Below are 20445 nucleotides of genomic sequence, written 5' to 3'. Positions count from 1 at the left end.
TACATGGACTGGGCATATATACCCCCTGGCTACATATACTGGGCATATATACCCCTGGCTACCTACTCTGGGCATATATACCCCTGGCTACATATACTGGGCATATATACCCCCTGGCTACATATACTGGGCATATATACCCCCTGGCTACATATACTGGGCATAGATACCCCCTGGCTACATATACTGGGCATATATACCCCCTGGCTACATGGACTGGGCATATATACCCCTGGCTACATATACTGGGCACATATACGCCTGACTATATATACTGGGCACATATTATTCTCCTGGCTACATATACTGGGCATATATACCCCTGGCTACATATACTGGGCACATATACCTCTGGCTACATATACTGGGCACACATATCCCTGCCTACATATACTGGGCACATATACCCCTGGCTACCTGTTCTGTGGACATCTCTACCCCTGGCTACCTGTTCTGGGGACATCTATATCGCTGGCCACCTATTCTGGGGACATCTATACCGCTGGCCACCTATTCTGGGGACATCTATACTGCTGGCCACCTATTCTGGGGACAACTATAGACCTGGGGCTACCTATTTTTGGGGAACCACGTCAGATTGAGTGTATTTTGGAGAACTGCTGCCAGGTGAGAGGTGTCTACCATATTAAGGGGGCATTCTACCTATTTATGTGAAATGCTGTCTATTTATGTGACTCATGACTGCTGAATTTGTCTTGTTGGGGGCCTCATGGTTACTGAATTTGTCTTGTTGGGGGCCTCATGATTTGTTGGGGGCCTCAAGATCGCTGAATTTGTCTTGTTGGGGGCCTCATGATTGCTGAATTTGTCTTGTTGGGGGCCTCATGGTTACTGAATTTGTCTTGTTGGGGGCCTCATGATTGCTGAATTTGTCTTGTTGGGGGCCTCATGATTTGTTGGGGGCCTCAAGATCGCTGAATTTGTCTTGTTGGGGGCCTCATGATTGCTGAATTTGTCTTGTTGGGGGCCTCATGATTGCTAAATTTGTCTTGTTGGGGGCCTCATGATTGCTGAGTTGGTTATGTTGGGGGTCTCATGATTGCTGAATTTGTCTTGATGGGGGGGGCTCATGATTGCTGAATTTGTCTTGGAACATGCTGGAAGGTACATACTGAGGGAGGGTGGGTGAGCGTGAGCCTGCTAACCTCCATATACATTTGGCTCCACCCATAACCACGCCCACATTTATTATGTGACCACGCCCCTTTTTGGCGGGGGCGCATTAATAGTCTTTGTCCCCGGGCGCTGAAAACCCTAGCTACGCCTCTGCTTTTATCCTTCTGGCGCCTCTGTTCACCTACCAATATATTTGAGTCCACCCCAGGTGGAGGGGTGATCTACCCCCTTTCTTCCGATCTACAGAGAGCGACTTCTTAATCCTGAGTGAGGACAGGTCTAATCTCCTCACCTGCCTAATGAGTGGTTACCTAGGTGGTAACCCGTGTTTGTGAGTATTACCATCTCACTGTTTCATTTATCCAATCAATTTTGACATACTACATCATATTGGGCTCTCGATTTCTCTTCAACTTTAGTTGCCTGGCAGCCCTGCTGATCTATTTGGCTGAAGTAGTGGCTGAATCACCCCAGAAACAAGCATGCAGCTAATCTTGTCAGATCTGTCAAAATTGTCAGAAACATCTGATCTGCTGCATGCTTGTTCTGGGCCTATGGCTGAAAGTATTAGAGGCAGAGGATCAGCAGGATAGCCAGGTAACTGGTATTGCTTAAATGGAAATACCGTATTTTTCGCCGTATAAGACGCACTTTTTCTTCCCCAAAATGTTGGGGGAAAAGTGGGTGCGTCTTATGCGGCGAAGGTACGGATTTCGGGATGCAGAGGTGCGCAGGGAAGCACTATATACATTACCTGCTCCTGCCGCCGCGCTCCTGGCTCCAATCCTGGCTCCCCGATCCTCTTCTTCCATCTACCGCTGCCCGCTGCTGCCCCCGCCGAACATCGCTGGCCGGTCTTAATTAGCCGCGCAGGGATACACTATCAGCACACCACGTGCGCCGGGGTCACGCATACGCATGTGTGACCCGGCGCACACTGATAGCGTATCCCTGCGCGGATAATTAGGACCGGCCAGCGTTGTTCGGCGGCATGCGTGACCCCGACACGTGGTGTGCTGATAGCGTATCCATGCGGCTAAGACCGGCCAGCGATGTTCGGCGGGGGCAGCAGCGGGCAGCGGTAGATGGAAGAAGAGGATCGGGGAGCCAGGAGCGCGGCGGCAGGAGCAGGTAATGTATGTGTACTCACACTGCCTGCACAGGGGGACACCGGCACTGGAGGACACACGGACAACGGGGCCACAGGCACAGGGGACGCTACCACAGGGGACACTGCTACAACAGGGGGACACTGCCACAAGAGGGGGACACTGGCACAACAGGGGGACACTGGCACAACAGGGGGACACTGCCACAACAGGGGGACACTGCCACAGGGGACACTGGCACAATAGGGGACACTGGCACAGGGGACACTGGCACAATAGGGGACACTGCCACAACAGGGGGACACTGCCACAACAGGGGGACGGGGGACACTGGCACAGGGGGCTGCAGGCAGAACAGGGGGACACAGCAGGCAGAACAGGGGGACACAGCAAGCACAGGGGGACACAGCAGGCAGAACAGGGGGACACAGCAAGCACAGGGGGACACAGCAGGCAGAACAGGGGGACACAGCAAGCACAGGGGGACACAGCAGGCAGAACAGGGGGACACAGCAGGCACAGGGGGACACAGCAGGCACAGGGGGGCACAGCAGGCACAGGGGGACACAGCACATAACACTGTCCCCATATGTGGTGTAATAGTATGTAATGTAACTGGAAAGGGGGAGGTAAAAAGTCCTTAAGACACCCCTGCATCATAGACACACCTAGGTTTAGTTTTTTCTTTTTTTCCTGATTTTTGCCCTTTAAATTTGGGTGCGTCTTATATGCCGGAGCGTCTTATACGGCGAAAAATACGGTAAATATGGCAGCCTCCATACACCTCTCTCTACAGTTCTCCTTTAAAGAGACTCTGTAACAAAATGTTCAGCCTTACTTCTTCTATCCTATAAGTTCCAATACTTGTTCTAATGTGGTCTGTCTTACCGCAGCCTTTTCTAGTTGCACGGTCTCTGTAATATATCTAATTTTCTTTTCCTTGTCTAGCTTTGTTGACCCAGAGAGGAATGCACTGACTCTGCTGTGATAGGGAGAAGTTATGCATGCCCCCTCCACACCCTCTGCAGGCTGTGTGTGTGTGCTTTGTTCATCCCTCACAGACAGGGTCTCTGCTCTCAATTTCAGCTTGTCTGAGGGGGGAGGGAGCTGCCCATGCTGAGAAACTGTGAGAATCCCTGACTGGAGTGCAGAAAACTCACTATGTAATAAAAGCCTGTAGTATACTGTAACATGATACATATATATAACATTATCTGTGGCCCCGTACAAATGAATATATATATACACAAACATCACTTCCTGGTTAGCGGCCATGTTTTTTGTTTGTAATCACTGCCTAAAACTGGCGATTAAAAGCCAGGATTGCAGCAGGGAATCGGCAGAGAGGGATTCAGGAGATCACAGTGACTCGATTGGTATGTTTATTGTACAAATCGGACAGTACAGATTCTCTTTAAAAGTGTGTGTCAGTTATGGTATGATAATGATGATTACTTCATAGATCACCAACATCATCTGTGGCCCCGTACAAATGAATATTTTACAAACAGGTTACAAGAGTAAGCAGGGGGCATGTACAGCATAAAGAGCAGTTATATCAGTTATGTAGCCCACCTTACACTAGGCGGGGGGCAGAAGGGGGCTACAGGCTGTAAGATAACAGAACTATGTACACTATGCATGGCCTACTTTGAAACAATCAGCTTTCTTCAATCATCTAAAATGACCCAAGTTAGACTACAGGACTGCACGAAGTTTTAGATCGCAGTTGTGCACTGCCCTTATGGGAGAGCGGTGAAGTGATTTAGGAAGGGAGTTCCAGAGAAGGAGAGAAGCCCTTGAAAAGTCCTGTATGTGGGAGCAGAAGGAGGGGACTAGGTTAATGAGTGACACAAAAGGGGCTCACAATCTAAGGACCCTGCGGCAATATTATATACTGTATATAACCAGTCTAGTTAGACACCAGTTTATATTCCAGTATATGTTTGATGGTGAAATGCAGAAGACACACTAACACTAATGTAAGCTTCATACGGATGGTATCTTTGGAGGGATCTGATCCCGGGACCTCACTTATGTTCTGCGCTCATAACAGACAGCGCTGCGCGATCTCAGGAGGCCGCGGTACGATTGCTTCTTCATCGGATGCCGCTCTCATCAGGTCATTTAAGACTCTTCTCGTAATGATTCCCAGAAACGCCACACAGCCATCCATCACCGCCTGACCACAATATTCAAACTGATCCCATATCCTCTGCTAAATCAGCTCGTTAGCCCTGACGGTGCGTCCGCCGACCCACGAAACAAATCACTGGGGTCTTGTGGGAGAAAAGAGAACAGATTGAGAAGTGAGGGATGTTTCTGGAGAGGAGGAGATCTGCACAGAGGAGACGCGCCAGGCATGCCTCTCGTAGGCTGATAGCTGTTTAGCGAAGGAGCGATTTTACGAGATCCGGTTACACGTCTCAGATAGCCGCCTGAAGATATTTGCGAGCCGGTGGCTCCGCGGTGTCCAGCCCGGCATCATTAAACACTAATGCATTCAGGATGATTGGAATGCCATTTGCAGAAACAACTTTCAGATTGTTTGCGAGTTCTTTTACGGCTCAAGTTACCACCAAGAAACCTGATTATCGGCGCTGCTCCACGGCTCGTGAACTTAAGCTGTTCCTTAATTGTATTGTTTCCCGAAAGAGCAGGGAGTGCCGCGCCTGTGCCGAGAGCAGCCATTTGTCTGTCATTTGTCTTCTGCATCACCCATCAGAGGAGCAGAGGGACCAGCACTGAGAGTAACATGGAGGAGAGCTTGTCATGGTTATCCTCTGCCTCAATAAATCTACAACCCCAAACCAGCAAGCAGGTCATGTGATCTGACAGCACTCTCCACATTCTGGTCACAGGTGTGACTCCGCTGGCTGCATGCTTGTTCCAGGTGTGACTGCACTGACTGCATGCTTGTTCCAGGTGTGACTCTACAGGCTGCCTGCTTGTTCCAGGTGTGACTCTGCTGGCTGCATGCTTGTTCCAGGTGTGACGCCACTGACTGCATGCTTGTTCCAGGTGTGACTCCGCTGGCTACGTGCTTGTTCCAGGTGTGACTCCGCTGGCTGCATGCTTGTTCCAGGTGTGACGCCACTGGCTACGTGCTTGTTCCAGGTGTGACTCTGCTGGCTGCATGCCTGTTCCAGGTGTGACTCCGCTGGCTGCATGCTTGTTCCAGGTGTGACGCCACTGGCTGCATGCTTGTTCCAGGTGTGACTGCACTGACTGCATGCTTGTTCCAGGTGTGACTCCGCTGGCTACGTGCTTGTTCCAGGTGTGACTCCGCTGGCTGCGTGCTTGTTCCAGGTGTGACTCCACCCAGCTGCATGCTTGTTCCAGGTGTGACTCCACTGGCTGCATGCTTGTTCCAGGTGTGACTCCGCTGGCTGCGTGCCTGTTCCAGGTGTGACTCTGCTGGCTGCATGCTTGTTCCAGGTGTTACTCCGCTGGCTGAATGCTTGTTCCAGGTGTTACTCCGCTGGCTGCATGCTTGTTCCAGGTGTGACTCCGCTGGCTGCATGCTTGTTCCCGGTGTGACTCCGCTGGCTGTATGCTTGTTCCAGGTGTGACTGCATGCTTGTCCTAGGTCTGACTCCACTGGCTGCATGCTTGTTCCAGGTGAGACTCCGCTGGCTACGTGCTTGTTCCAGGTGTGACTCCGCTGGCTGCATGCTTGTTCCAGGTGTGACGCCACTGGCTACGTGCTTGTTCCAGGTGTGACTCTGCTGGCTGCATGCCTGTTCCAGGTGTGACTCCGCTGGCTGCATGCTTGTTCCAGGTGTGACGCCACTGGCTGCATGCTTGTTCCAGGTGTGACTGCACTGACTGCATGTTTGTTCCAGGTGTGACTCCGCTGGCTACGTGCTTGTTCCAGGTGTGACTCCGCTGGCTGCGTGCTTGTTCCAGGTGTGACTCCACCCAGCTGCATGCTTGTTCCAGGTGTGACTCCACTGGCTGCATGCTTGTTCCAGGTGTGACTCCGCTGGCTGCGTGCCTGTTCCAGGTGTGACTCTGCTGGCTGCATGCTTGTTCCAGGTGTTACTCCGCTGGCTGCATGCTTGTTCCAGGTGTTACTCCGCTGGCTGCATGCTTGTTCCAGGTGTGACTCCGCTGGCTGCATGCTTGTTCCCGGTGTGACTCCGCTGGCTGTATGCTTGTTCCAGGTGTGACTGCATGCTTGTCCTAGGTCTGACTCCGCTGGCTGCATGCTTGTTCCAGGTGAGACTCCGCTGGCTGCATGCTTGTTCCAGCTGTGACTCCGCTGGCTGCATGCTTGTTCCAGGTGAGACTTCGCTGGCTGCATGTTTGTTCCAGGTGTGACTCTGCTGGCTGCATGCTCGTTCCAGGTGTGACTCCGCTGACTGCATGCTCGTTCCAGGTGTGACTCCGCTGGCTGCATGCTTGTTCCAGGTGTGACTCCGCTGGCTGCATGCTTGTTCCAGGTGTGACTCCGCTGGCTGCATGCTTGTTCCAGGTGTGACTCCGCTGGCTGCATGCTTGTTCCAGGTGTGACTCCGCTGGCTGCATGCTTGTTCCAGGTGTGACTCCGCTGGCTGCATGCTTGTTCCAGGTGTGACTCTGCTGGCTGTATGCTTGTTCCAGGTGTGACTGCTGGCTGCTCGCTTGTTCCAGGTGTGACTCCGCGGGCTGCATGCTTGCTCCAGGTGTGACTCCGCTGGCTGCATGCTTGTTCCAGGTGTGACTCCGCTGGCTGCGTGCTTGTTCCAGGTGTGACTCTGCTGGCTGCATGCTTGTTCCAGGTGTGACTCTGCTGGCTGTATGCTTGTTCCAGGTGTGACTGCATGCTTGTCCCAGGTCTGACTCCGCTGGCTGCATGCTTGTTCCAGGTGTGACTCTGCTGGCTGCGCATCCATCTGAAAATGGCGCCTGTGAATAATGGCGCACAGTGTTGCCGCTAATCCGTTTGCCGCTTATCGCTATTTAACGTTAAAGCCTTATTGGTATTTAGCGTTAACACACAGAAACCATTCTGTACCTATCCCTAACCTCTAAACCACCCTGTAGTGCCTAACCACCCCCCTGGTGGTGCTTAACCCTAACCACCCCCCTGGTGGTGCTTAACCCTAACCACCCCCCTGGTGGTGCCTAACCCTAACCACCCCTCTGGAGGTGCCTAACCCTAACCACCCCCCTGGTGGTGTATATTGTACTGTAACTAAACGTAATCTAACCCTACTCTCACACAGAACCCTCCCTGTACCTGTCCCTAACCCATAACCCCTCCCTGGTGGTGCCTAACCCTAACCACCGCCCTGGTGGTGCCTAACCCTAACTACCCCCCTGGTGGTGCCTAACCCTAACCACCCCCCTGGTGGTGTATATTGTACTGTAACTATACGTAATCTAACCCTACTCTCACACAGAACCCTCCCTGTACCTGTCCCTAACCCTAAGACCCCCCTGGTGGTGCCTAACCCTAACCACCCCCTTGTTGGTGCCTAACCCTAAGACCCCCCCCCCCTGGTGGTGCCTAACCCTAACCACCCCCCTGGTGGTGCCTAACCCTAACCAACCCCTTGGTGGTGCCTAACCCTAAGACCCCCCTGATGGTGCCTAACCCTAAGACCCCCCCCCCCAGTGGTGCCTAACCCTAACCTTGACAGTGTTACATTAAATCCATTTACCGTTTTGCAGTTAAATAATGTCTGCAGTTTGGCTTATGTAGGGCACTATTGATAAATAACGTTAGTGTGTGCCTTTTTTCTGATTTTTTCCCTGTGCGCCATTATTATGCAGTACTAACGATAAATAGCGATAAGCGTATCTTTTTAATGCGGCGCCATTTTTATGCATAGGCGCTGTGCGCCATTATTCACTGATCCCGCTGGCTGCATGCTTGTCCCAGGTTTGACTCCGCTGACTGCATGCTTGTTCCAGGTCTGACTCCGCTGGCTGCATGCTTGTTCCAGATGTGACTCCGCTGGCTGCGTGCTTGTTCAGGTGTGACGGCATGCTTGTCCCAGGTCTGACTCCGCTGGCTGCATGCTTGTTCCAGGTGTGACTCCGCTGGCTGCGTGCTTGTTCCAGGTGTGACTGCATGCTTGTCCCAGGTCTGACTCCGCTGGCTGCATGCTTGTTCCAGGTGTGACTCCGCTGGCTGCATGCTTGTCCCAGGTGTGACTCCACCCGGCTGCATGCTTATCCAGGTGTGACTCCGCTGGCTGCATGCTTGTTCCAGGTGTGACTCCGCTGGCTGCATGCTTGTTCCAGGTGTGACTCCACTGGCTGCATGCTTGTTCCAGGTGTGACTCCGCTGGCTGCATGCTTGTCCCAGGAGTGACTCCGCCCGGCTGCATGCTTGTTCCAGGTGTGACTCCGCTGGCTGCATGCTTGTCCCAGGTGTGACTCCGCCCGGCTGCATGCTTGTTCCAGGTGTGACTCCGCCCGGCTGCATGCTTGTTCCAGGTGTGACTCCGCTGGCTGCATGCTTGTTCCAGGTGTGACTCCGCTGGCTGTGTGCTTGTTCCAGGTGTGACTCCACTGGCTGCATGCTTGTTCCAGGTGTGACTCCGCTGGCTGCATGCTTGTCCCAGGAGTGACTCCGCCCGGCTGCATGCTTGTTCCAGGTGTGACTCCGCTGGCTGCATGCTTGTCCCAGGTGTGACTCCGCCCGGCTGCATGCTTGTTCCAGGTGTGACTCCGCCCGGCTGCATGCTTGTTCCAGGTGTGACTCCGCTGGCTGCATGCTTGTTCCAGGTGTGACTCCGCTGGCTGTGTGCTTGTCCCAGGTGTGACTCCGCCCGGCTGCATGCTTGTCCCAGGTGTGACTCCGCCCGGCTGCATGCTTGTTCCAGGTGTGACTCCGCCCGGCTGCATGCTTGTTCCAGGTGTGACTCCGCTGGCTGCATGCTTGTCCCAGGAGTGACTCTGCCCGGCTGCATGCTTGTTCCAGGTGTGACTCCGCTGGCTGCATGCTTGTCCCAGGTGTGACTCCGCCCGGCTGCATGCTTGTTCCAGGTGTGACTCCGCCCGGCTGCATGCTTGTTCCAGGTGTGACTCCGCTGGCTGCATGCTTGTCCCAGGTCTGACTCCGCTGGCTGCATGCTTGTTCTAGGTGTGACTACGCTGGCTGCGTGCTTGTTCCAGGTGTGACTGCATGCTTGTCCCAGGTCTGACTCCGCTGGCTGCATGCTTGTTCCAGGTGTGACTCCGCTGGCTGCATGCTTGTCCCAGGTGTGACTCCGCTGGCTGCATGCTTGTCCCAGGTGTGACTCCGCCCGGCTGCATGCTTGTTCCAGGTGTGACTCCGCTGGCTGCATGCTTGTTCCAGGTGTGACTCCACTGGCTGCATGCTTGTTCCAGGTGTGACTCCGCTGGCTGCATGCTTGTCCCAGGTGTGACTCCGCCCGGCTGCATGCTTGTTCCAGGTGTGACTCCGCTGGCTGCATGCTTGTCCCAGGTGTGACTCCGCTGGCTGCATGCTTGTCCCAGGTGTGACTCCGCCCGGCTGCATGCTTGTTCCAGGTGTGACTCCGCTGGCTGCATGCTTGTTCCAGGTGTGACTCCGCTGGCTGCATGCTTGTTCCAGGTGTGACTCCACTGGCTGCATGCTTGTTCCAGGTGTGACTCCGCTGGCTGCATGCTTGTCCCAGGTGTGACTCCGCCCGGCTGCATGCTTGTTCCAGGTGTGACTCCGCTGGCTGCATGCTTGTCCCAGGTGTGACTCCGCCCGGCTGCATGCTTGTCCCAGGTGTGACTCCGCCCGGCTGCATGCTTGTTCCAGGTGTGACTCCACTGGCTGCATGCTTGTTCCAGGTGTGACTCCGCTGGCTGCATGCTTGTCCCAGGTGTGACTCCGCCCGGCTGCATGCTTATCCAGGTGTGACTCCGCTGGCTGCATGCTTGTTCCAGGTGTGACTCCGCTGGCTGCATGCTTGTTCCAGGTGTGACTCCACTGGCTGCATGCTTGTTCCAGGTGTGACTCCGCTGGCTGCATGCTTGTCCCAGGAGTGACTCCGCCCGGCTGCATGCTTGTTCCAGGTGTGACTCCGCTGGCTGCATGCTTGTCCCAGGTGTGACTCCGCCCGGCTGCATGCTTGTTCCAGGTGTGACTCCGCCCGGCTGCATGCTTGTTCCAGGTGTGACTCCGCTGGCTGCATGCTTGTTCCAGGTGTGACTCCGCTGGCTGTGTGCTTGTTCCAGGTGTGACTCCACTGGCTGCGTGCTTGTTCCAGGTGTGACTCCGCTGGCTGCATGCTTGTCCCAGGAGTGACTCCGCCCGGCTGCATGCTTGTTCCAGGTGTGACTCCGCTGGCTGCATGCTTGTCCCAGGTGTGACTCCGCCCGGCTGCATGCTTGTTCCAGGTGTGACTCCGCCCGGCTGCATGCTTGTTCCAGGTGTGACTCCGCCCGGCTGCATGCTTGTTCCAGGTGTGACTCCGCTGGCTGCATGCTTGTCCCAGGTGTGACTCCGCTGGCTGCATGCTTGTCCCAGGTGTGACTCCGCCCGGCTGCATGCTTGTTCCAGGTGTGACTCCGCCCGGCTGCATGCTTGTTCCAGGTGTGACTCCGCTGGCTGCATGCTTGTCCCAGGAGTGACTCTGCCCGGCTGCATGCTTGTTCCAGGTGTGACTCCGCTGGCTGCATGCTTGTCCCAGGTGTGACTCCGCCCGGCTGCATGCTTGTTCCAGGTGTGACTCCGCCCGGCTGCATGCTTGTTCCAGGTGTGACTCCGCTGGCTGCATGCTTGTCCCAGGTCTGACTCCGCTGGCTGCATGCTTGTTCTAGGTGTGACTACGCTGGCTGCGTGCTTGTTCCAGGTGTGACTGCATGCTTGTCCCAGGTCTGACTCCGCTGGCTGCATGCTTGTTCCAGGTGTGACTCCGCTGGCTGCATGCTTGTCCCAGGTGTGACTCCGCCCGGCTGCATGCTTGTTCCAGGTGTGACTCCGCTGGCTGCATGCTTGTTCCAGGTGTGACTCCGCTGGCTGCATGCTTGTTCCAGGTGTGACTCCGCTGGCTGCATGCTTGTCCCAGGTGTGACTCCGCCCGGCTGCATGCTTGTTCCAGGTGTGACTCCGCTGGCTGCATGCTTGTCCCAGGTGTGACTCCGCTGGCTGCATGCTTGTCCCAGGTGTGACTCCGCCCGGCTGCATGCTTGTTCCAGGTGTGACTCCGCTGGCTGCATGCTTGTCCCAGGTGTGACTCCGCTGGCTGCATGCTTGTCCCAGGTGTGACTCCGCCCGGCTGCATGCTTGTTCCAGGTGTGACTCCGCTGGCTGCATGCTTGTTCCAGGTGTGACTCCGCTGGCTGCATGCTTGTTCCAGGTGTGACTCCACTGGCTGCATGCTTGTTCCAGGTGTGACTCCGCTGGCTGCATGCTTGTCCCAGGTGTGACTCCGCCCGGCTGCATGCTTGTTCCAGGTGTGACTCCGCTGGCTGCATGCTTGTCCCAGGTGTGACTCCGCCCGGCTGCATGCTTGTCCCAGGTGTGACTCCGCCCGGCTGCATGCTTGTTCCAGGTGTGACTCCACTGGCTGCATGCTTGTTCCAGGTGTGACTCCGCTGGCTGCATGCTTGTCCCAGGTGTGACTCCGCCCGGCTGCATGCTTGTTCCAGGTGTGACTCTGCTGGCTGCATGCTTGTCCCAGGTGTGACTCCGCTGGCTGAATGTCTGTCCCAGGTGTGACTCCGCCCGGCTGCATGCTTGTTCCAGGTGTGGCTCCTCTGGCTACATGCTCAGCTTTTATGAAGGGTGAATGCACATTTAGATCTTGGAGAAGCTATAGATGTAGTGTACTTGGACTTTGTAAAGGCTTTTGACACTATTCCCCACAATAGCAGAAGCTGAGGATACAGGACGAGGAGAAAATGTGTGTATGTGGATAGAGAACTGGTTAATGGACAGAAGACAAGGGGCTCGATTCACAAAGCGGTGATAACCCAGTTAGCACGCCTAAAAGACTTTAGGCATGATAACCATTGCACCATGCTGGTGAAAAGCCAGTTTAGGCGTGATAAGTTTAGGCATGATAAGTTTAGGTGTGATAAGTTTAGGCATGCTAAGTTTAGATAAGTTTAGATCGCTTGCAAAGTCCCGCACGCAAAGCAGCGCCATTAAACTTTATACAAAGTGCACCAGTCTTTGCTAGCGTAAAGCTTTTCATCAGCTGTGCACTGCGGTGCTAACGCAGTTGGCGCTTAAACTTATCATGCCTAAACTTATCACACCTAAACTTATCATGCCTAAACTTATCATGCCTAAACTTATCACACCTAAACTTATCATGCCTAAACTTATCACACCTAAACTTATCACACCTAAACTTATCATGCCTAAACTGAGTTTAGGCATGATAAAGGGCTTTTCACCAGTGTGCTAACTGTTAGCACCGCTTTGTGAATCAGGCCCAAAGAGTGGTGGTAAAGGGAACTTACTCACAATGGGAACTGTTAGCAGTGGGGTACCACAAGGGTCAGTACTTGGTCCAATTCTTTTCAGTTTATTTATTAATGATCAATAGTAGATGGAATATAGAGTAATGTTGCCATTTTTGCAAAATTATGCTGACTTATCATTCAACACTAACCAGGATAGTGACATTTCACAACATCTCAACAGCCTGGCTGTATGGGCAGACAGATGGAAGATGCAATTTAATGTTGATAAATGTAAAGTCATGCACCTTGGACATGCCAATGGTAGATCATCATGTAAAATAAATGACATACCGCTGGGAACATCAGACTTGGAGAAGGACTTAGGAATACTGGTTGATAACAAGTTAGGTAATCGCATACAATGCCAAGCAGCAGCTACAGCAAATAACATTCTGGGATGCATAAAACTGGAAATAGTATCTTGAGATGCTAGAATACTACTCCGTATGTATAAATCACTTGTGAGGCCACATCTGGAGTATGGGATAATGCAGGGGGAGGGGACATGATGCAGGGGGAGGGGACATGATGCAGGGGGAGGGGCACACACTACTCCGTATGTATAAATCACTTGTGAGGCCACATCTGGAGTATAGGATAATGCAGGGGGAGGGGACATGATGCAGGGGGAGGGGACATGAAGCGGGGGGAGGGGACATGATGCAGGGGGAGGGGCACACACTACTCCGTATGTATAAATCACTTGTGAGGCCACATCTGGAGTATAGGATAATGCAGGGGGAGGGGACATGATGCAGGGGGAGGGGACATGAAGCGGGGGGAGGGGACATGATGCAGGGGGAGGGGCACACACTACTCCCTCTGTATAAATCACTTGTGAGGCCACATCTGGAGTATAGGATAATGCAGGGGGAGGGGACATGATGCAGGGGGAGGGGACATGAAGCGGGGGGAGGGGACATGATGCAGGGGGAGGGGCACACACTACTCCGTCTATATAAATCACTTGTGAGGCCACATCTGGAGTATAGGATAATGCAGGGGGAGGGGACATGATGCAGGGGGAGGGGACATGAAGCGGGGGGAGGGGACATGATGCAGGGGGAGGGGCACACACTACTCCATCTGTATAAATCACTTGTGAGGCCACATCTGGAGTATGGGATAATGCAGGGGGAGGGGACATGATGCAGAGGGAGGAGACATGATGCAGGGGCACACACTACTCCCTCTGTATAGATCACTTGTGAGGCCACATCTGGAGTATGGGATAATGTGAGGGGAGGGGACATGATGCAGGGGGAGGGGACATGATGTAGGGGGAGGGGCAAACACCACACCCTCTGTATAAATCACTTGTGAGGCCACATCTGGAGTATGGGATAATGTGAGGGGAGGGGACATGATGCAGGGGGAGGGGACATGATGTAGGGGGAGAGGGCATGATGCTGGGGAGGGGCACACACTACTCCCTCTGTATAATCACTTGTGAGGCCACATCTGGAGTATAGGATAATGTGAGGGGAGGGGACATGATGCAGGGGGAGGGGACATGAAGCGGGGGGAGGGGACATGATGCAGGGGGAGGGGCACACACTACTCCCTCTGTATAAATCACTTGTGAGGCCACATCTGGAGTATAGGATAATGCAGGGGGAGGGGACATGGTGCAGGGGGAGGGGACATGAAGCGGGGGGAGGGGACATGATGCAGGGGGAGGGGCACACACTACTCCGTCTATATAAATCACTTGTGAGGCCACATCTGGAGTATAGGATAATGCAGGGGGAGGGGACATGATGCAGGGGGAGGGGACATGAAGCGGGGGGAGGGGACATGATGCAGGGGGAGGGGCACACACTACTCCATCTGTATAAATCACTTGTGAGGCCACATCTGGAGTATGGGATAATGCAGGGGGAGGGGACATGATGCAGAGGGAGGAGACATGATGCAGGGGCACACACTACTCCCTCTGTATAGATCACTTGTGAGGCCACATCTGGAGTATGGGATAATGTGAGGGGAGGGGACATGATGCAGGGGGAGGGGACATGATGTAGGGGGAGGGGCAAACACCACACCCTCTGTATAAATCACTTGTGAGGCCACATCTGGAGTATGGGATAATGTGAGGGGAGGGGACATGATGCAGGGGGAGGGGACATGATGTAGGGGGAGAGGGCATGATGCTGGGGAGGGGCACACACTACTCCCTCTGTATAATCACTTGTGAGGCCACATCTGGAGTATAGGATAATGTGAGGGGAGGGGACATGATGCAGGGGAGGGGACATGATGCAGGGGGAGGGGCAAACACCACACCCTCTGTATAAATCACTTGTGAGGCCACATCTGGAGTATGGGATAATGTGAGGGGAGGGGACATGATGCAGTGGGAGGGGGCATGATGCAGGGGGAGGGGACATGACGCAGGGGGCGCGGCACACACTACTTCCTCTGTATAAATCACTTGTGAGGCCACATCTTCAGTATGGGATATAGTTTTGGGCACCACATTATAAGGACATTGACCTTCTGGAACTGGTAGAAAGACAGGCAACTAAATTTAACTAAGAAAAAAACAGGACAGAGAGGCTACCTGATTATCCGGCATAAATATATCAGAGGGCAATACAAAAGCTTGCCAATTGAGCTTTTTGTCCCCAGGGTTGTACGATGGACAAGGAGACATGATCTGCGTATGGAGGAAAATAGTTTTCGCCATCTTTTCAGAATGATGCCCATGCATTACTCAATTTTTCATTGCGAGATTAAGGGAGGGACTTTATTTGGCGATCAAAAACAGTATGGTCAAACGACTTTCGACTAGCAGCCCACACATTGCAAGCAAGATCCCAGGAATTATCTTAATCGATCTGAACGATGCTGTACCTCACATGAGCATTAGCGGATTCTTACATAGTTACATAGTTACATAGTTACTTTGGTTGAAAAAAGACATACGTCCATCGAGTTCAACCAGTACAAAGTACAACTCCAGCCTGCTCCCTCACATATCCCTGTTGATCATAAAATCCCTGGATTAACATCATTGGCATTACCTAGTAATTGTAGCCATGGATGTCATTCAACGCAAGGAAAGCATCTAAGCCCCCTTTAAATGCAGGTATAGAGTTTGCCATAACGACTTCCTGTGGCAATGCATTCCATGCATTCTTCTGTGATCTACCAATATTTCACGTCCTGCTCGATTGAGAAATTTGGTGAATTCGGGGAGATATTGGCCAATTTGCATGGATCAAGCATAACAGTACATACTCAATTAAATTTCTATTCAATAAAATTGTTAGATTGAAAGGTTGATCAAACGTGAAAAATGATTAATGCGTGGGCTCCTTAAAGGGACCCCGAGTTCAGGCTAAAACAGCAATCTGGACTTACCTCAGGCTTCCCCCAGCCCCCGTAGCCCGTGAGGTCCGCAGGCGTCCTCCTGGCTCCTCTCCTGGAAGTCGCCCATGCATGCTCCCGCCGTACACGCTATGTGTCATCATGCCGGCTGGCGTGAGAGTCCTGTGCATGCGTGCTTCAGTCTTAGAGAGCCACACATGCTTACGGCTCACGCCAACCTGCATGATGACACATAGCGTGTGCAGGGAGGAGTGCACGGGTGACTTCCGGCCAAAGCCGCTGATTAACGACCACCAGCAAGACCGGGAGAGGAGCCAGGAGGACGCCAGGGGACCTTGTGGGCTACAGGGACTGGAGGGAGCCCCAGATAAGTGCAAATTGCAGTTTTAGCCTGAGCTCAGTGTCCCTTCAATGGTGTTCAAAATGTGGAATATTTTACCACAGGAAGTAGTTATTACAAATTCTATAGCCGTAGTGGCATAACTAAGGAGCCTCATGTGAAAATGGCACTGGGGCCCCAAGGTCCTTACTTATGCCACTATGGATATAGGATTTGTCACAACTACTTCCTGTACTGTGTCACCACATACTTACAGAAGAGAGGCGACTTTAAATTGATAGAGACATCTGAATGTAGAAAGTTATTTTCATTACCTGAGTCCGAAGCTGTTGAATCTCTGTCTCCAGCTCTTTGATCTTCTCTTCCCGCTTCTGAAGTTCCGCCTGAGCTTCTTGTCGAGCGCTAAACTCCTCATCAAACTACAAAGACAAGAGCATCAATTTGTTATTTCCATGCGTGTGGAGAAGCCAATATTATATCTACCAACTCTACAGGAAGACCTGGAGGTGGTGCCTACAGACTGGCCAATGAGAGGCCAATATTACACCTACCAACTCTACAGGAAGACCTGGAGGTGGTGCCTACAGACTGGCCAATGAGATGCCAATATTATACCTACAAACTCTACAGGAAGACCTGGGGGTGGTCCTACAGACTGGCCAATGAGATGCCAATATTATATCTACCGACTCTACATGAAGACCTGGAGGCGGTGCCTACACACAGGCCAATGAGATGCCAATATTATATCTACCAACTCTGCAGGAAGACCTGGAGGTGGTGCCCACAGACTGGCCAATGAGAGGCCAATATTATATCTACCAACTCTACAGGAAGACTGGAGGTGGTGCCTACAGACTGGCCAATGAGAGGCCAATATTACACCTACCAACTCTACATGAAGGCCTGGAGGCGGTGCCTACACACAGGCCAATGAGAGGCCAATATTATATCTACCAACTCTACAGGAAGACTGGAGGTGGTGCCTACAGACTGGCCAATGAGATGCCAATATTATATCTACCGACTCTACAGGAAGACCTGGAGGCGGTGCCTACACACAGGCCAATGAGAGGCCAATATTATATCTACCAACTCTACAGGAAGACCTGGAGGTGGTGCCTACAGACTGGCCAATGAGATGCCAATAGTATATCTACCAACTCCACAGGAAGGCCTGGAGGTGGTGCCTACAGACTGGCCAATGAGATGCCAATATTATATCTACTGACTCTATAGGAAGACTGGAGGTGGTGCCTACAGACTGACCAATGAGGGGCCAATATTACCCCTACCAACTCCACAGGAAGACCTGGAGGTGGTGCCTACATACTGGCCAATGAGAGGCCAATATTATATCTACCAACTCCACAGGAAGACCTGGAGGTGGTGCCTACAGACTGGCCAATGAGGGGCCAATATTATATCTACCAACTCTACAGGAAGACCTGGAGGTGGTGCCTACAGACTGGCCAATGAGAGGCCAATATTATATCTACCAACTCCACAGGAAGACCTGGAGGTGGTGCCTACAGACTGGCCAATGAGGGGCCAATATTATATCTACCAACTCTACAGGAAGACCTGGTGTTGGTCCTACAGACTGGCCAATGAGATGCCAATATTATATCTACCAACTCCACAGGAAGACCTGGAGGTGGTGCCTACAGACTGGCCAATGAGGGGCCAATATTATATCTACCAACTCCACAGGAAGACCTGGAGGTGGTGCCTACAGACTGGCCAATGAGAGGCCAATATTATATCTACCAACTCCACAGGAAGACCTGGAGGTGGTGCCTACAGACTGGCCAATGAGAGGCCAATATTATATCTACCAACTCCACAGGAAGACCTGGAGGTGGTGCCTACAGACTGGCCAATGAGATGCCAATGTTATATCTACCAACTCTACAGGAAGACCTGGTGGTGGTCCTACAGACTGACCAATGAGGGGCCAATGTTATATCTACTGACTCTATAGGAAGACTGGAGGTGTTGCCTACAGACTGGCCAATGAGAGGCCAATATTATACCTACCAACTCTACAGGAAGACCTGGAGGTGGTGCCTACAGACTGGCCAATGAGATGCCAATATTATATCTACCAACTCTACAGGAAGGCCTGGAGGTGGTGCCTACAGACTGGCCAATGAGGGGCCAATGTTACACCTACAAACTCTACAGGAAGGCCTGGAGGTGGTGCCTACAGACTGGCCAATGAGGGGCCAATGTTACACCTACAAACTCTACAGGAAGGCCTGGAGGTGGTGCCTACAGACTGGCCAATGAGGGGCCAATGTTATATCTACCAACTCTACAGGAAGACCTGGAGGTGGTGCCTACAGACTGGCCAATGAGGGGCCAATATTACACCTACCAACTCTACAGGAAGACTGGAGGTGGTGCCTACAGACTGGCCAATGAGGGGCCAATATTACACCTACCAACTCTACAGGAAGACCTGGAGGTGGTGCCTACAGACTGGCCAATGAGAGGCCAATATTACACCTACTAACTCTACATGAAGACCTGGAGGAGGTGCCTACAGACTGGCCAATGAGATGCCAATATTATATCTACCAACTCTACAGGAAGACTGGAGGTGGTGCCTACAGACTGACCAATGAGAGGCCAATATTACACCTACTAACTCTACATGAAGACCTGGAGGTGGTGCCTACAGACTGGCCAATGAGGGGCCAATGTTACACCTACAAACTCTACAGGAAGGCCTGGAGGTGGTGCCTACAGACTGGCCAATGAGATGCCAATATTATACCTACAAACTCTACAGGAAGACCTGGGGGTGGTGCCTACAGACTGGCCAATGAGATGCCAATATTATACCTACAAACTCTACAGGAAGACTGGAGGTGGTGCCTACAGACTGGCCAATGAGAAGCCAATATTATATCTACCAACTCCACAGGAAGACCTGGAGGTGGTGCCTACAGACTGGCCAATGAGAGGCCAATATTATATCTACCAACTCTACAGGAAGACCTGGGGGTGGTCCTACAGACAGACCAATGAGATACCAATATTATATCTACCAACTCTACAGGAAGACCTGGAGGTGGTGCCTACAGACTGGCCAATGAGGGGCCAAAATTATATCTACCAACTCCACAGGAAGACCTGGAGGTGGTGCCTACAGACTGGCCAATGAGGGGCCAATATTATATCTACCAACTCTACAGGAAGACCTGGAGGTGGTGCCTACAGACTGACCAATGAGAGGCCAAAATTATATCTACCAACTCTACAGGAAGACCTGGTGGTGGTCCTACAGACTGACCAATGAGGGGCCAATGTTATATCTACCAACTCTACAGGAAGACCTGGAGGGGCTGCCTACAGACTGGCCCATGAGATACCAATAACTCCGACTACATAGCTTGGGACTGCCAGGAAGTGTCTCTGATTAGCCGAATGCCAAACTACTTACAGTTGAAATGAAATCTGTAACTCATTGACCATCTCTGTTCAGTCCCACCTGAATGCTGAGAGAAGCGTCCATCACTTTGGACTTCCCTCGTACCTTCAGTGAGAAAGTGTGGTAGAAGTCATGTTCAGGTGTGGGGCCACCATGCTTCACCAAAGAGCCAATCTCCATGGCCCCTTATAGAGTGATGACCATGGCTATATCACATCAATAACTCAAGATGAATTATTAAGTGGTGATGTCACCAAGGAGCCACTTTCATAAATGTTGGGGACATAGAGTGAAACTCCTGAGAGAGAATTAGCAGCTGTTTCCTGGAGAAAAGACTCATTTATAAACAGACCGCTGGTCAAGGACAGTCGGGAGACAAACGGGCAGTTTTTCAGAATGAGGTCAAGATGAAGGCCTCCATAGCACAATAATGACAATAATGGCTTGAAGGAGAGAAGAAATGTCTTGTGTCCTGCACTTTGATACTGCGAGTGTCGATCTCGACGCCCTCACACAATGGTTGGCTGCACAATCAACATTTGATCCCCGCTACTGAGGGATCCTTTATAAATATGTCTGCCAGCTGGACCGCACGCGAAGTCGCCGATACTACAAACTCCTGCAAAGGATTATTTGGATGTTTTGATGGTGAAGGTTTTTCAATTCCAAATCTGAAGAAGGAG

General features: G+C 52.4%; 1 protein-coding gene across 4 annotated transcripts in view; it reads right to left on the bottom strand.

Moving 5' to 3' along the window:
• Positions 1-20445, bottom strand: part of DIAPH2 (diaphanous related formin 2) — a 1596586-nt gene that overhangs the window by 1027207 nt on the left and 548934 nt on the right. For all 4 annotated transcript variants that reach the window (XM_068249979.1, XM_068249980.1, XM_068249981.1 and 1 more), the window contains one exon: positions 16638-16742. In XM_068249979.1, the coding sequence (XP_068106080.1) occupies positions 16638-16742 (105 nt within the window). The remainder of the gene's footprint in view (positions 1-16637; positions 16743-20445) is intronic.

This window comes from Hyperolius riggenbachi, chromosome 8, assembly GCF_040937935.1.
Source record: "Hyperolius riggenbachi isolate aHypRig1 chromosome 8, aHypRig1.pri, whole genome shotgun sequence".
Classification (NCBI taxonomy): domain Eukaryota; kingdom Metazoa; phylum Chordata; class Amphibia; order Anura; family Hyperoliidae; genus Hyperolius; species Hyperolius riggenbachi.
The sequence above is the reverse complement of the archived record's forward strand: the minus strand, read 5'-3'. Positions and strand labels throughout refer to the sequence as shown.